General features: G+C 63.8%; 3 protein-coding genes across 11 annotated transcripts; 1 reads left to right on the forward strand and 2 right to left on the reverse strand.

Moving 5' to 3' along the window:
- Window positions 1-198: 198 nt before the first annotated feature.
- Window positions 199-7,367, reverse strand: DCAF8 (DDB1 and CUL4 associated factor 8). 2 transcript variants are annotated; one of them, XM_083374615.1, is made up of 14 exons: window positions 7,205-7,367; window positions 6,906-6,978; window positions 5,526-5,581; window positions 4,539-5,233; window positions 4,199-4,339; window positions 3,762-3,856; window positions 3,570-3,680; window positions 3,293-3,365; window positions 2,817-2,874; window positions 2,587-2,694; window positions 2,028-2,158; window positions 1,709-1,828; window positions 1,483-1,599; window positions 199-1,302 (listed from the first exon to the last, which is right to left on the reverse strand). In XM_083374615.1, exons 3-14 carry the CDS (start codon window positions 5,572-5,574, stop codon window positions 1,183-1,185), a joined length of 1,818 nt encoding a protein of 605 aa, XP_083230741.1. In that variant the 5' UTR covers window positions 5,575-5,581; window positions 6,906-6,978; window positions 7,205-7,367; the 3' UTR covers window positions 199-1,182. The 2 variants fall into 2 exon arrangements, with proteins under 2 accessions (XP_083230741.1, XP_083230740.1); XM_083374614.1 differs by lacking the exons at window positions 6,906-6,978; window positions 7,205-7,367 and adding an exon at window positions 6,210-6,572.
- A 944-nt stretch (window positions 7,368-8,311) lies between these two features.
- PEX19 (peroxisomal biogenesis factor 19) lies at window positions 8,312-10,977 on the reverse strand (the record flags this gene model as incomplete). Its single annotated transcript, XM_083374826.1, has 7 exons — window positions 8,312-9,238; window positions 9,508-9,552; window positions 9,625-9,801; window positions 10,004-10,162; window positions 10,255-10,340; window positions 10,439-10,827; window positions 10,919-10,977. 7 exons carry the CDS (start codon window positions 10,975-10,977, stop codon window positions 9,155-9,157), a joined length of 999 nt encoding a protein of 332 aa, XP_083230952.1. The 3' UTR covers window positions 8,312-9,154.
- Window positions 10,978-11,075: 98 nt separating this feature from the next.
- LRRC71 (leucine rich repeat containing 71) lies at window positions 11,076-14,434 on the forward strand. 8 transcript variants are annotated; one of them, XM_083374670.1, is made up of 14 exons: window positions 11,076-11,216; window positions 11,301-11,567; window positions 11,649-11,724; window positions 11,813-11,887; window positions 11,976-12,044; window positions 12,233-12,392; window positions 12,546-12,629; window positions 12,712-12,801; window positions 12,987-13,097; window positions 13,207-13,318; window positions 13,404-13,492; window positions 13,712-13,823; window positions 13,907-14,022; window positions 14,131-14,434. In XM_083374670.1, the coding sequence occupies exons 1-14, from the start codon at window positions 11,123-11,125 to the stop codon at window positions 14,248-14,250; spliced, it is 1,575 nt and encodes a 524-aa protein (XP_083230796.1). In that variant the 5' UTR covers window positions 11,076-11,122; the 3' UTR covers window positions 14,251-14,434. The 8 variants fall into 8 exon arrangements, with proteins under 8 accessions (XP_083230796.1, XP_083230794.1, XP_083230791.1 ...); XM_083374668.1 differs by having other exon boundaries at window positions 11,301-11,724; XM_083374665.1 differs by having other exon boundaries at window positions 11,669-11,724; window positions 11,976-12,392.
- Window positions 14,435-14,910: the final 476 nt, after the last annotated feature.

The raw sequence follows: 14,910 nt of genomic DNA on the forward strand, positions 1-14,910 counted from the left end.
TTTCCCAAAAAAGAAAGGAAGGGGTTTTTGCTGCCTGCATCCCCTTGGGAGAGAGGAGGGCACAAATGCCCCTCGTGTGGGGAGAGGCAGGAAGACGAATGCCCAGGCGAGGGGCAGGGGAGGCGGAACAGCCGAGACGAGGCCAAGTGGACGTTGGAACCGAGGCAGCCACAGGAGAGCAAGGAAAAGCGTAGATGCTGGCCGTACATACCACTAGGTCTCTCCATTTATTGCATTTATATAATATATATATGTATGTGTATATATATATATATATATATATTTAAACTTTTACAATAATTTTAACTTGATAACATCCAAGTTTAATTTGGTTCTTGTCTTGTTTTAATACATATAAAATTAGGCCTCTAAACAGCAATCGGGGAAAACATTGCTTTCAAAACCAAGAGATTATCCTGAAGGTGAAGGGAAAAAAACAAGGCTGCTGGCAGGGCTGCCAGAGCGACTCCCTTCCGGGGGCTGCCCACCCGCCCCCCTCGCCTCCAGTTCGGGGCAGCTGCCAGGCTGGAGCCCAAGGCGGCTTCGGTGGCTGCCTTCAAACCTTTTCAACTTTAGGGTCCCAGGAGTTCACCAAGTGGCCCTTCTCGACAACCAAGGCGGCTCTAGACGGGAGGGAAGGGCCTTTGTGCCTAGAGCTGCTGAAGAAAAAACACACCAAAAGAAAGAAAGAACCGGGGGGGGGGGGGGAAGCAAACCCAGAGGGAACAAAGCCCCCAAATTTTCACTGAAAGAGCAGAATCCAAGTTGCTCATTCAGGACGCAACATGCAGCAGTCGGGTCTTTGGGAGGGGGGTGAGATAAAGGTACATCTCCAAGGTGCTCCTGGAGCCCCCACCCCTACGGAAAGGAGAGGAATCAAGCCAGCTCATCCCCCCACCCCAAAGAAGCTTCGCAGGGAACAGGTGGCAACTGCAGCCAGGCATCCACCCCCCCCCCCAAATTCTGGGAAGACTGGTGCCGAAAAGGGCAGCGGAGGCCGAAAGGGAGAGGAAGGGGAAGCAGGCCCCCCTCCCCCAGCTGCGAGCGCAAAGTCCAAGGGCGGGAGCTGAGCCGAGCAGGCCCCCCTGCTAAGCAGGGCTGGTCTCTCATCTAAAGCAGGAAGAGGGTGGCTAATTCAACAGGGCAGGCGTCCCCACAGCCTATTCCGTGTCTCCAGGGGTCTCAGGAAGGCATGCACTGCACCCGGTCCGGGCCTTCCTCGTCTTCATCCAAGCTGTCCGAGGAGCTGAGGGAGTCCTCAGAGTCGCTGTCGGCCGCTCCGGTGCCTGGATCTCGCTGGTGCTGCGGAACAGAAGCAGCCTCAGCGTCACGGGCGCCCCGTTCTTTTTGGACCCCTCCTCCCTATGTATGTGGTACTGCAAGACGAGTTGAGAAGCTGCTGCCGGGCCTTTGAGAGGCAGGGCAGACCCTTGTTCAGGGGTCCCAGAAACAGTCTGAGCCTGGGGCGGGAGGGCCGCTCACCCTGTGACGCCGCCGCGGCCGGAAGTGGTGCATGAGGAACCAGAGCAGGTGGCTCTCGTACATGTCCGCGTGGTTCAAGCTGTCCTCGTCTCGCTCCCGCTTGTTCTTCTTGATCACCTGGGGGGCAGCAGCAGAGTGAGCTTGCAGACCGGCACAGGGGTCCCCTGGGAAGGCGGGGCTGATCCCAGATTAGTGTGGGGGGGGAAGGACCTGGGAGTCTCCCCACCTCCTTCAAGCCGGTGAGCTGGGTGGGCATCTCTGCAGTAGGGGCCCAAATCTTGACGTCGTAATCCAAGCCGCTGGTGGCCAGAACCGGGAGGTGGGGGTGAGGCTCCAAGCAGTTGACCTGCAAGGGCAAGGAGACGGAAAGAGGGGGCTGCAAAGGTTTGCGGAGGGTCCACCGAGCTCAGGGACAGCTGCGTGTGGGCTAGGGACAGGGGGGACTGGGCCCCACATGCGCACCTGGGAGCCCCCTGCCCGTCTTTGGTTCGCAGCCTTGAGCCAGACCCACTCCTGCAGGGGGGCAGCCCCAAGGCCCCACTCACCACTCCGCCTTTGTCGCCTTGCATGAACTGCACCACCTGGCAAGAGGCCTTTTCCCACAGGAAGATATGGCCGCAGTCGCTGCCGCTCACCACAAACTCGCTCTTGGGGCCGTAGAAGTTGACCCCCTTCACTGTAAGCAGACCCAGAGACCCTCAGGCCAGGCCAGGCCACCCCCTCCCCCATGTGGCCTCTGCTCTGGACCCCCCTCGCAAGGCCCGCTCCGAAGACAAACCGTCTGGGCTGCCTTTGATTCGGATGCTTAAAAGTGGGTCCCTCGGAAGGAGACAGGCGGCCTTGCTCACGATGGCTGATCCCCCCCCAGCAAATGGGGCCCTCTACATGCATCCCTGGCCTCCATTTTACATGGATGTTCACTCAAGGGGGGGGACACTTTAACTGCCCCACCCTTCTCTCCTCCGGCCAGAAGGGGGCAAGGACGGCAGCCGGCTTTGCCAAGGAGGCCCCCACCCGCCTGGGACCTGGCCCAAGGGCCCTGGGAACCTCCCCCAACCCCGTCAGGCTACCCCCGGCCAACCGGGGAAGGGCCGGGGGGGTCACCTGTGGCGTTGTTGCGGTGGCCCTTGTATCTCTTGATGTACTCTGCCCCATCGCTGTGAGAGGAGTTGAAGAGATAGACGTCTTCATCGTTGTAGCTGGCCAGAAGCTCTGCAAGAGACGCACAAGGGAGCGCCTGGGGGCGGCCGTCCAGCCCGGCCCCAGGGCAGAGGGGCCGCTCTAGCCTTTAGCCTCCGAGCCCCGGAGGACCCAGGCTCCCCGCGGCCCCTTACCTGAGCCATTGTGGCTGTAGACCAGGCAAGTGACGTTGGCTTTTGACTCGCTGTTCACCTGGAAGAGACCGAGAGGCAGAATTTAGAGGCCACCATGCAAAGCGCCTCTAGGCGGGGCTCAAAGGCAGCCTCCCCTGGGACCGAGGTGGGGGGGCCAAGACAACAGGGAAGTCTGTGCTCCAGAAGAGGGCGCTGTCAGCTCCTGCTTGCTCCTCCGTTCTCCTTCCCCAAGAGCCATTTTTGTCAAAGCAGGAATCCGAGGCTTGGGAGGGGAGAAGGGGAGGATCCCAAGATGAAGACGGAGCCTGGAAAGCCACAACTGGGGGGGCGGGGGAGAAGGGGGGGCAAACTTCTGTGGGATGTCTGGGGCTGCCTCTGGAGAGACCCTCAAGCTGCTTAGTCCCCCTGCTGGGGTTGGAGCGGAGACGGGAGGGGCGCGAGGGAAGCTTGGGGGGTGGCGGAAGAGAAGGTCTCACCAGGTGGTGAGGGCAGAACTTCTTCAACACCCCATTGTTCTCGCTTTCATTAATCTTCCGCTGATCGTAGATCCTGCGCAGAGACAGGCAGAAAAGGAAAGGGAAGTCTCCAGATGACCCCAGCCTCCTTCTCTCCCAGTCAAAAGCAAGCTTCTAGTCCTCGGGCTAAAGGTATGATGAAAGCCCAAGCCTGGACAAGGCGGATCTCCTATCCGGGCAGCAGGGGCCCGAGTGTGGCACCGCAGCTGAAGGCCAAGGCCAGGAGGGCTCTGCTGACCTGACGTATTCATCTCTGCCGCCCACAGCAAACTGGCACGTGTTGGCTGGGTTCACGTAAATGGTGTAGAGACCGACTTTCTTCTCCTTCTCTTTAGTCACGACCAGCTTCCTAGAGACACAAAGCCAGGCCTTCAGCACCCTGGGCCGCCTCCCTCAGTGGGAGCCCCCAGCAGCTGAGCTACCCACTTACGAAGCCGGTCGGTCTTGTCTCAAGTCGATGGTGAAAACTACGGCGTCTTCTCCCGCCGAGAGGAAAGTGCAAGGGGAGTCCGGTTCCAGGGCAAGCTGGGGGACAGAGAGGCTGAGCTGGGGTGCCTTTTAATGATGCCAGAGGAATGCAGTCCCGAACTCGGCAGGTGAAGAGCTTCCGGAGTCACCTGGCTTGGCACCCCGGCCCCAACATTTCAAAGAATTTTGCAGGAAAGTCCCGCAGTTTAGAATTTTGCCACTGTGGCCCCTCAAGAGAGTAAGTGTGCCTCCCCAGGGCTGTCCCAAGAGAAGGAACAGAGCCGGGCCTGCGTTTTGGGGTGCCCTCCTGGTGAAGTGGTAGCCAGAGACTCTTCATGAAGACCAAAAGCTCCTCCCCTCACGGGGGAGTGGGCAGGGGGAGCAGAGGAGACCCCTCACCTTGTGCGATGCGCCCTTGTGCTGGGCCACCCGCTTCGTGGTCTTACAACACTGCGTGGCGGAGAGTTCGGCTACGCGGACCTGGCCATCCCGAGCACACATGGCCAGGGTCGAGTCTCCGCTGTTGGGGAGAAACTTGGCCTACAGGGACAAAAGCAGCCGGGGCTGGCAAGAGAAGGCCAGCTCTGGCCCAAGGCCAGACCCCCTCCGCCCCACCAGCCGGCAGAGCTCTCTCCAGAGCCCCAGTCAGCATCCCTCCAGGCTGGCAGCCTCTGGGAGAGCTAGAAAGGAGCCCCTCCGCCTCGCTGGAAGACCCTGCCCCAATCCCCAAGCCCCCCACCTGGAAGACGTTGCTCTTGTGGCCGCTCTCGAACTGCAGCACGGGCTGCCTGCGCACCCAGTCCCAGACCACCACCTTGAGGTCATCGCTGCCGCTGGCCAGCCAGGCCCCGCGCTGGTTGAAGTGCAGGGTGTTCACGCAGCCCCCGTGGCCCTCCAGGCCGTACTGCAGGCAGAAGCGCTGCACAAACAGCCGGGCCCCGCAGGCGTCATAGATGAAGCGGGCGCTGGAGCCGAGCTCCCTCTCTCGCAGGGCCTGGAGGGCTCGCCAGCGTGGCAGGGGCAGCGCCATCGTCTCCGAGGCGACCCAGTCCTCCAGGGTCCGCTCGTCCTCCGAGGAGTCCCTGTCCTGGTTGGGGCGCTTGCGGTGCGCTCGCCAGCGGGAACGCTGGGCCTCCGCTTCTGCCTCCTCCTGCTGCTGTTCCTCCTCTTCTTCCTCTGCCTCCTCCTCTTCCTCCTCCTCCGAGGGAGAGCGGTCATAGGTCCGATTCAGTTCATTAATGGAGTAGTGCCCGGTCTCCTCCATGCTGTCCGAGTCCTTCTCTTCGGTGGAGCTCTCCGTGTAAGTCTGGCTGGGGCCCACCTCGTCCCCTGTCAAGCTGAGGCTCAGGTCGGAAGCCTCCACCTCCACCCCAGAAGACGTCTCGGGCCCCTCCGTGGTTCCAGACATCTCTTCCGGACTGCTGGACAAGCTTCCTGTGTGTGAAGACCACATCCGGGTTAGCACCCTTCTTGTACACAAGGCCGTTCCCCCATAGGCGGCCGTGCCCAAATGCCCACAGCTGCAGGGAAAGAGCCGCTGTGATCCTGCCTGGCATAGGACCTGCTCCCCAGCATGGACAGACGTTGGGCTTCTGTGGGAGGCGGGCCAGACCCTCCTACCCACTCTGCCATCCAGCCACAGCTCAGTGAAATGGCCCAGAGCCATCACAGTCTTACAAGCAGCAACGAACATCAGAAATGTTTCTGCATCTCTCTCTGCTCTTACCGTTAGGCATATTCGTTTTCTCCTCTGTGCCACTCCCCGCGTCTGACATCTTTGCCCTAAGAGAAAGAGAAGGAAACAGGGCAACAGGTGAACTGCACCGTTTGTGGCACGGGGCAGATGCAGGAAAGGGCAAATCCAAAGGAAGAATCAGAACGACCGATCCATCTCCCAACCCCCAGTGTTGATCCCGGCTCTCAAGTCCATTTTGCCCCAATTCGCCCAAGACCTGCCTTCAGACATCGCACTGACGCACCCAGGCGAAGGAGGCAGCCGGGTGCACAGATGGCCTTGCAAAGTTGCAGCCCTCTCCACGTTCACACATAGCACCAGAGCAGATGCGCCTGGCAAAACCTGGAGCACCAGCAGGCGCAACATCAGAGTCCTTCTGTTGGGACTCTGCTCCGACACCTTCTCTCGAGAAAGGCCCCAGCAGAGGCAGAGGGAGGGGCACGGAGGCGCTCTTTTCAAGATCCTTATATTCAAGGCCCAAGCAGGTCCCCAAATGCCTCCGAGTCCGACCAGCCCTTGACGAGAAAACTCATAAGGAAGGTTTCTAGAAGGGGATCGGCCGTGTTTATTTTTCTGTTTAGATCGCTTTGCTTATTTAAGATACTTTGTCCTCCGTAGAGCCAGGTGGTCGCCAAGGTGGCTGATAACAAGAATCATCCTTTTAAAGACACCTACGCTTTTGAGCAACAGTATCCAAATAAACAGAGGTCTCCAAATGCCAGCTGAGACGTGACTCCTGGGTGGTAACAACAGAGGCACCACGCCCTGTACAGAAGAAGCCAGAAACACCCCCCACCCCACCAGCTCCAGCAAAGGCAGGCACCAAAAAACGAGGAGGAGACCCTCCTTAACCTCCTGGCCAGTCTATGCTGGAGGAGGCAGCTCCGGCTCCAGGGCCATTCAAGCCCAGCATCTCTCTTTGGGAAGGCGTGGAGCCTTCGAGGCCTGTTCCGGAAGACCGGCGGCTTCTTGGATCGTGGCCCGCCCTCCGCTTCGTCCCAGGAAAAGCCCTGGGCAGGAGGCACGGGGGATGTCTGCCCCCCCACCCCGCACTCCGGACTTAGGGGAGAAAAGCCCCCCTCCCCTTCTCTCCTCGTTCCGAGGGAGGCCACGCAGAAAAGGGGGAGGGTCGCAGGCGGGGTTGGGAGGGGGCTCGCAGAAGGACCGGCGGAGGCTCCTGCCCGCCCTGGGCTCTGATCGGCGAAGGCCGCCCGGGTGGGGAGGGGGAGCCCAGCCGCTTTCCCGGGGGGGGGGGCGGAGGCCGCGACGCACAGGGAGGAGCCTCGGCCGGGACGGGGGGGGGGACGCCCGGGGAGAGACTGGCAGCCGGAGCCCCTCCGCCCCCTCGAAAAGCCTCCCCCCCAGGCTCACCTGTCCCGCCGCCTCTTCCGTGGGGGGGGGCTCGGCAGCACCCGGGAACCCGCGCGGAGAACCGGCTATCAGACTAAGGGGGGGAGGGGAGAAAACGGCGTTTCAGAGCCGGATTTCCCCGGACGCTCCGTCCGCCCTGCTCCGGGGCCGTTCCCGGCTGCTCCGGGCGGCCTCCCTCCCGCGGGGGCTCCGCTGCCCCGCACGCAGGCCCGGCCCGGGAGACGCCGGGGGAAGCGGCGCCGGGCCGGCTACCGGGGCCGAGGCTGGGCCCGTCAGCGCCCTCCGGCCTCCTCGGGTACCTCTGGCGGCGGCTCCTCCGCCTGCTCCCGCCGCCCCGTCGCCGGTGCCGCCCCCGGGACGCCCAGGCGCCGCCGCCATTTTGTCACCCAACCGGCGCTGCGCGTCTCCTTCCGGCTCCTCCGCGGCCGCCGCTCTTCACGACAGCCGCGCTTTACGGTCCCCCCCCCGCGGCTCTACGGCAGAGGCGGGGAACATGTAGAAAAACCCGGAAGCGCCTTGGAGGCGCCTGGCCAGAGCGGCAGCCCAGGCAGGAAAAACCATAGAGAGCGAGCCCCGGTTGGCTGCACGGGGAAGCCCGGAAGCACCGCGGGGCTTAATCAGCACCGCCGCGGGAGCATCCCGCCCCCCACACACACACACAAGGCTGGACCACCGAAGCAGAGCCGCCCTCGCACGATTCGGGCGCAACTGGGACTTTGACGGCCGGTTCCTGCACTTTCACAGCCTGATCTGGGAGTTCCGGGCAGGCCTGCCGGGCTCGCCTTGGGCACTTCCGGGACCTCTGTCCGGAGGCAGCCGGCTTCCCATCTCGCCCTCTCCCGAGGCAGAGCCCGTGGCGGGCCAAAGTCCTTCTGCCATGACTAAAAGGGCAGCCAAAGGGTTTTTGCGCCAAGGTGCCCGTGCGCAGGTCCGGCCAGCCGGCCTTCCCCCGCAGGGCAAGTGGAGAAGCTCTGAGGGAAGCGGCTCCTTTCCAAGCAACTCTAGAAGGTTGGGGGAGGGTGGGTGATGGGAGGCTAAGACAGACCATAATCGCTCTCAAACCAGTTCGCACAAAAGCCACCACAAATCCTTAATGATTTTGTATCCCTGGTTAGGATTTGCACCCCCCCAAAATAAGCTGCCCTGCTTCCTGCCGCAGAAGAGGAAGAAGCATCTGATAGACCACCAAGTGTCATACACCCATTCAATGTGTCTACAACTTGGATTCGCCCTGATTAGTCCTAAAAAGTTACCGCTAGACTGCTAGTGATCCATTTTCCCCACCCTGTACAGGACCTGTGTAGTTTATAGCTGCAAGTTGAGCTGCTACAGGCTTCATGTGCTCAAGATTTGAAACCAGGGACTTGCTCTGCTCACAATGATTAACAGAAATAATCACAACTTGAAACCATGAACCTCCACCTTTATTTCAAGAATTGCTCTTCCCAAACCTCATTCAGTCCGGCCAGATTCAGCCAAGGAGAGCAGCTCTGCCTCCTGCAGCATCAGCCACTGGCAGAAACACCCTTGTGGCCAGTGGCAAAGGCGGCCTGCTGCCCAGCTATCTCCCCATACAGGCAGTTCACAAAGCAGTAGCACTAATGTGGGGCAGGGGAATGTTAATATTTGGGGCTACAGCAAAAAAAGCCCCACACTGACTGGGCAAGTCCAGTGAGCCAGACAGCTGGCCTGGCATCACCAGAAGGGACCCTCTAGCTCCCCGATCCAGACTGTGACCGGCTGGGGCTCCAGGAAAGGGGTGGCTCCAGTTACAGACACTGAACTGCGGGTCACAGCCAGAGCTGCCCGAGAAGAGCAGCAGAGCTGGACCTTCAGAAGTGGATGCAGGAGGTTTCCCTTCACGCAGAGGACTCTCGTGAGCCACCATCTCCTCCCTTGGCCTGATTATTGCATTGACAGCAACCTCATCCCATCCAGAGAAACCCTGTCCATCAACTCGGGGCAGGCAGGCAGGCAGGAAGGGACGTTCCTGGGGCCTTCAATTAGTGCAATTAGTCTCTTCAGAAGCCAAGCGGCAATGCTGGGCGCCTGACTTCAGGGTATCATCACTCTGGCTTGCTATGTGTCTTGTGGAATCCTTGCAAAACCACGTGCCGGGTATAGCAAAGGCAGCCAGCCTCTGGCACCTGGTGATGACAGGAAAAAAAAAAGGGGGGGGGGAGAAACAAAACACCTCAACCCACCACAGAGCCCTCCCATCTCCTCAGTCCCTTTGACATGGGAGCAGATCACATAATCTGGCACTGCTCGCCTCCGACGCCTCCAGTATCAGGCAGATTCAGTCTTTCGAGGTCAAAGTTCAGGCCAGGTGGCTGGAAAAGGAGGAACGTTTGTTCACAACAAAGAAGCGCTTGTCTGCAGAGAGTGAGGTGCTGTGTCCCTCAGGAAGAACAAGCTTTTAGCTGGCTGTAGGAAACACCGGCAGGCTCAAGCTGCCCTAAAGAGCGTCCTCCAGAAACAGGCTTGGAAATGCCCCCTTTGCCCACTTTCTTCCCCTTCGCTTTGTGACGCCAAGGCTGACCATAGCTCTGAATCCAAGCCTGAGGAAGGGGGGGGAGAGGGCAGCCAAACAGACACTCACCGACTCTCCAGCCAGCTCCTTGGGAGGATGCCCCAGGTCCTGCAGCTAGAAGGCAAAGGGCACAATTAGCCCCCAGCCCCACGTGTCACCCCCCACCCGGCCCACCCGGCCCCTTACCTGCTGCATCAGGTCCAAGATGGTTTCAAAGCGGGCCCTGTGCTCCGGGTCACCGTCCGTGGGCAGCTCAGCCTCGAACTGCTCGCAGATCCTTCCCATGACGCTGTGCTGCTCCCGGTACTTCTCATACTGCTCCTTGGGCAAGGAGTCTCGGTGGCTCTGGAGCCACTCGGGGTACTGGGGGGGGATAAGTCCACCATGAGCTCACAGATGGCCCACCTGCTGGTCTTCCTGCCTTTCTGGGGGTGGGGGATGATGTCGAGCCCCAGGACAGCCGCCTTCCCTGCCTTGCTGCAAGAGCTGGACGGGTGGCAGGGAAGGGGGGATTGCTGCTGTCGCTGGGGGTGGGGTGGCTGAATCCAGTCAAGGCTCTTCTTACTTTCTCGGTGATCTCCTTGAGGGAGGGGTAGAGCACGTCCTTGGAGAGCAGGTTCTGCATGATGCTGCGCATGATGGGCCAGAGGCTGCCTTCTCCACCGTCCCCCTCCTCCAGGCCGAGCCCCTCCATCGTCCTGCTCAGCTCCTCCTCCTCCGAGTTCTAGGGGAAGAGGCAGCTGGGAGGGTCCGCCCGCAGGGAGGGGAGGCCCGCGGGGGGGGGGGCGGGCGGGGGCGGCGGGGAGAGGGGCGCACCTGCAGGCCGTCGGCGTTCCTGGCCAGCCCGCTGAGCGTCTCCTTCAGGCAGGAGGTGAACTCCTGGCGGGACGCCGGGTCGCTCCCTGCAACGAGGCGGAGGCGGCAGCGCTCGCGGGCTCTTCTCCTCCAGCAGAGCCCCGCGACCCCCGCACGAGCCCCCAGGGTCCCCGAGGGCGCTCACCGACTCTGCCCGCCGCGGCGGAGAGCCGCTCGAACTGCTGCACCAGCAGCGGCTCCTCGGCCGCCAGCTCCGCCATGGCCCGCTCGAACTCGGCGCTCGCCTGCGAGGCCAGCTCGCCATCGAAGAGCTCCTGGAAGAAGGTCTCCTGCGCGGCCAGCAGCCGGCCCTGCCCGGGGGGAGCGAGGGAGGCGGCGGCTGCAGGGGCTGCCCTGGCCTGGCCTGGGGGGGAAGGACCCCCGCCCCCCTCGCCCCCCCCCCGCTTACCTGCGCCTCCCCCGCCGGCTCCGCGCTCCTCTCGCCGCCCTGACCCCCCCCGCCTCCTCCGCCTCCGCCTCCTCCTCCTCCGGCGGGCTCCCCCGGCGCGGCCCTCTCGAAGTCCTCCAGGGCGCCTGCAGGCAGGAGGGAGAGAGCGCAGCCGGGTGGGACGGGCGGCCGGGCAGACCCCGCGGGCCCCGCCGCCCACGCCCCGCCCGGCCCGGCCGCTCACTCGCCAGCAGCTCCTCCAGCTCCGCGTCGGGCTCCGCTCCGGGCGCCGCCATCTCGCAGGCAGCAGGGCCGGGGGACGCGCACGCCGGCGTGGGGGGCGGGGCCGCGGGGCGGACTACGGCTCCCGTCAGCCCCCGCGCTCGCCCCCCCCCTCCGCGGTTGCCGGGCGACGACCACGCCTTGGCCTCCGGCGCCGCGATGGGCAAGAAGGGCGAGCGGGGCGCCAAGGACAAGAGCGCCGCGCAGGAGGAGGAGGCGCGCATCGCGGCGCGCAGGGCGGAGCACGGCGAAGGTGCCGCCCCCCCCGGCCCCCCCCGCCCCCCCGCCCGGCCCCCCCGCCCGCTGACGCCCCCCTCTCCCCCTCTCCCCCCCGCAGAGGAGTACGTGTGCGGCGGCGCCCTGGAGCTGGACTTCCCCGAGCTGTGCGCGCGCGCCGGGCTGCAGGAGGCCCCCCGCGTGGTCAGCCGCCCCCACCCGCCCGCCGGAGCCCCCCCGGAGGAGCCCGAGGGGCCGGCGTGGGAGCCGCGGGAGGCGCCGCCGGCGCTGGCCCAGATCCAGGCCAAGTACGGCTACTTCCGCCCGGCCGTGCAGGTGGAGCTGGAGCACGAGGACCCCAAGAGCGCCCGCGAGGTCTTCGTCCGCAGTGAGTGGGGGCCCCTCCGCGCCCCCCCGCCGGCGCCCCCGGCCCGCTCTAGCCCGCCTCCCTCCTCCCTCCCTCCCGCAGGCTGGAAGATCGAGGAGAAGATGCTGGGCGTGCTGGCCAAGTGCCTGCCGGCCCTCGCCCACCTCCAGGCCCTGCAGTGAGTGAGCCCGCGAGCGCGGGGGGGAGGGGGCGGGGGGCGTCCGGCGGGGCGGCCCGGACTGTCCGGCTCTCTTCCTCCCCCGCAGCCTCTGGAAGGTCGGCCTGAGCGACGCCACCTTCCTGGCCCTGCTGCCCGTGCTGGCCGCCTGCGCCAACCTCAAGTAGGTGACCCCGTCCCGCGGCCGGGGAGGGGCGGGCGGGGGGGGGGGGCCGGGCACGAGCGGCCGAGCTTCTTCTGCCGCCCTGCAGGACGCTGGTCTTGGAAGGGAACCCTCTGCCCGAGCGCTCCTTCTACAAGCTGCTTTCGGAGGAGAGCAGGTGAGGCCCCGGGGCCCCCCTCCCCTGCTGCCGGGGCCCTCCCTCGGGCGAGTCCAGCCGTCCCCGGGCCCAGGACCCGGCTGCCGCGGCTCCCCTGGCCTCCTCCTGCGGTGGGCACCCGGGAGGAGCCCGGGGGAGGGGGGGAGCGGCCCGCCCCACCCTGGCACGGCCCTGCCCTTCCTCCCCAGCTTGGCCCACCTCTCCCTGCGCAACAACTGCATCGACGACCAGGCGGTGCTGCTGATCGGCCAGGCGCTCTCCTCGCTCCGCAGCTCCAACAAGAACCTGGCCACCATCAACCTCAGCTACAACCACATCACAGACGTGGGGGCCACCCACCTCGCCAACGTGAGGCTTGGCACACGGGCTTGTCCCACTGAGGACCGGCGGTGGGGAGGGGGCAGCCCTTTGCTGCCAGGCAAGGGGGAGGCCGACCGTCTGGGCACGGGGGAGGGGGGCTGCCGGCCGAGCCCCGCCTCAGGTGCCCCTCTCTCCGTGCAGGGCCTGCGGCTCAATCGGTCTCTGCTGTCCTTGTCGTTGGCGCATAACCAGATCGGGGACGAGGGTGCCCAGAAGCTGGCTGAGGTCCGTGCCGGGAGGAGCCGGGGCCCCAGGGCGGCTGGAGGGCAAGGAGGAGGGGTCCCTCAGCTGGCTGCTTGCCTTGCAGGTGCTCGGCCCCTTCGCCCTCACCCACACGGAGGTGGTGGAGAGGCGACGGCTGCTGCTGGAGAAGGAGGCCCAGGAGAGAGGCCGCCTGGTGAGCAGCTGGTCCTCGGGCGCTGCCCCCCCCAGCCGCGGAGAATCTCTCGCTCGGAAAGAGAGGCTGAACTGGCACAGGCACCCCTGCCCTGTGAAGGGGAACCGGATGAGTCAGAGGCTCTGCAGAGGCAGAGTCCCCCAAGCCCACCTCCCCAATTCTGAGCCCCTTTTTTCTCCCTTCAGCCCCAGAGACACTTGGAGCTGAAGAGCGACCGCCCGGCCAGCCACCTCAGCAGCACCACCATCGACAGGCTGCAGACCGTCAAGGGTGCCAAGGCTGTCGTTAAGAAGAAGGCGAGCTATCCCGAGGACAGGGGGGGCTGTCTGGGGCAGAGAGCGGGGGGGCATCGAGAGACCGCAGAGCGCCCCCGGCAGGCAGAGACGGGCGTCTGGCCTCTTCCAGGAACCCACCAAAAAGGAGGAGAAGGGCCCAGTGGGCGGAGCGGCTCCCGCACAGCCACCAGCAGCGCCGGCGGCCCAAGCCAAGAAGGAGGACGCCAAGCAATCCAAGAAAGGTTCTGGCTGGGCCTCCTGGCCCCTCCCGCTCCCCAGGCCTCGGAGGCCTCCCCCAAAGCCCTGAACTCTGCCTCTCTCCCGCAGCCGCTCCCCCGGTTGATCCCAAAGCGAAGGGGGCCAAGGGACTGAAGCTGGGCTCCAAAGACAAGCGGTCCCAGATCCTGGAAATGGAGGTGAACACCCCCCCCCAGGCTCTAACCGAGTCCAGCATGGGTGGCTGAGCCTCAACCCTCCCCCCCTTAAGAACAAGGTCTGCCTCTCCTCTGCAAACAGTCCCACCTGGCCGGAATCTTAAGTGGCTGAGGGGGGGGGGGCAGCCGTACCGTCCTCTCCCCCACTCCTGCAGCAACTACTGTACCTGCCTGGCTTGCCCCCCCTTCCCCCCCCCGCAGCAGATCCTGGAGCCCACCGAGATGATGAATCCCTTGCTGGAACCAGCGGAGCACCGCGAGGGGCAGGTTTTCCTTCAGGGAAACCGTGTCCTGATCTACCTGAACCTCATGCGTATGTTGGGGAGCAGGGCTTGGGAGGGGCTCCAAGATGGCAGAAGGAGCTTGACCGCCACCCTCCCCTCCTTGCCTCCCAAGGCAACCACATCTCGGAGAGCGGCCTGAAGGCCTTCCTGGCCACGGTGGAGTACCAGGTCAGCCGGATCATTCCTGGGGGGAAGGGGCCAACCGGCCTCCTGCATCTCTCTCTGGCGGTGAGTCCCTGCCGATCCAAGGGGGTGGGCAGCCCCCCTCCTTGCCACCAGGAGTCCTCAAGCCCTGCCCTCACTTGGGGTCCCCACCCTTTCTGTTGACCCTCCCAGAAAAACCTCTTCCCGCCCGAGAGCAAGACCTACTGCAGGATCCAGGAGCTCATGGGGCCCCGAGACCCCCTTCCCAAGGCCTCCAAGCCGGAGGAGGAGTTGGTGGCCGCTGCCCAGTAAGGCCAGCCCAGCTTCTCGCCCAGGATCCTGCACCCGGAAGCTCCAAGCCAAACCTCCGGGGTGGAGCCCCCAGGACTGGCACGAGGGCAGAGGGGCAGAGAAGCCCCCCTCCCTTGTCGACTCTCCTCACAAAGCTGGAAGGGCGGATTTCTCTATTCTGCCCATTAAAAGCCACATGAGAAAATCTGAAATTATCTTCTGGTGTAAAAAGTTACAGTTACAGGGCTGTCAGGCTCTTGAAGGGGAAATAACTTTATGCGTGATTGACTTGCCAGGCCGGTGGGTTGTGCAATTAGCTCACATGGTGTAACAAGATGGTGGGTTTGTTGTCACTGTGAGTTGGGGGGGGGCACGAAGGGAGGCTCAGCCAACCTCAATGTATACATAGTTGTACTTTGACAATAAAGGTTCAATTCAATGGGGGGGCGCCCCTCCTCTCTGGCTGGGTGGTCCAGATCCATGGGTGGGCACCGGCCTCCCCGCCGCCAGGGAAGACCCTCCAAGCCCACCCCTCTGCTTTTCAACTCAAAGACAGGGGACAAAAGAGCTCCAAGGAGCAGTTGGGGGCCCCTCCGTGCCACACGAGGCCAATGTGCAAACGCACAATTAGAGCCTTGTGAGTGTGCCAGGGAAGCCCCCCTCACACACACCCCTCCCTTC

The sequence above is a fragment of the Vipera ursinii genome (genome assembly GCF_947247035.1).
Source record: "Vipera ursinii genome assembly, chromosome: 15".
Classification (NCBI taxonomy): Eukaryota; Metazoa; Chordata; class Lepidosauria; order Squamata; family Viperidae; genus Vipera; species Vipera ursinii.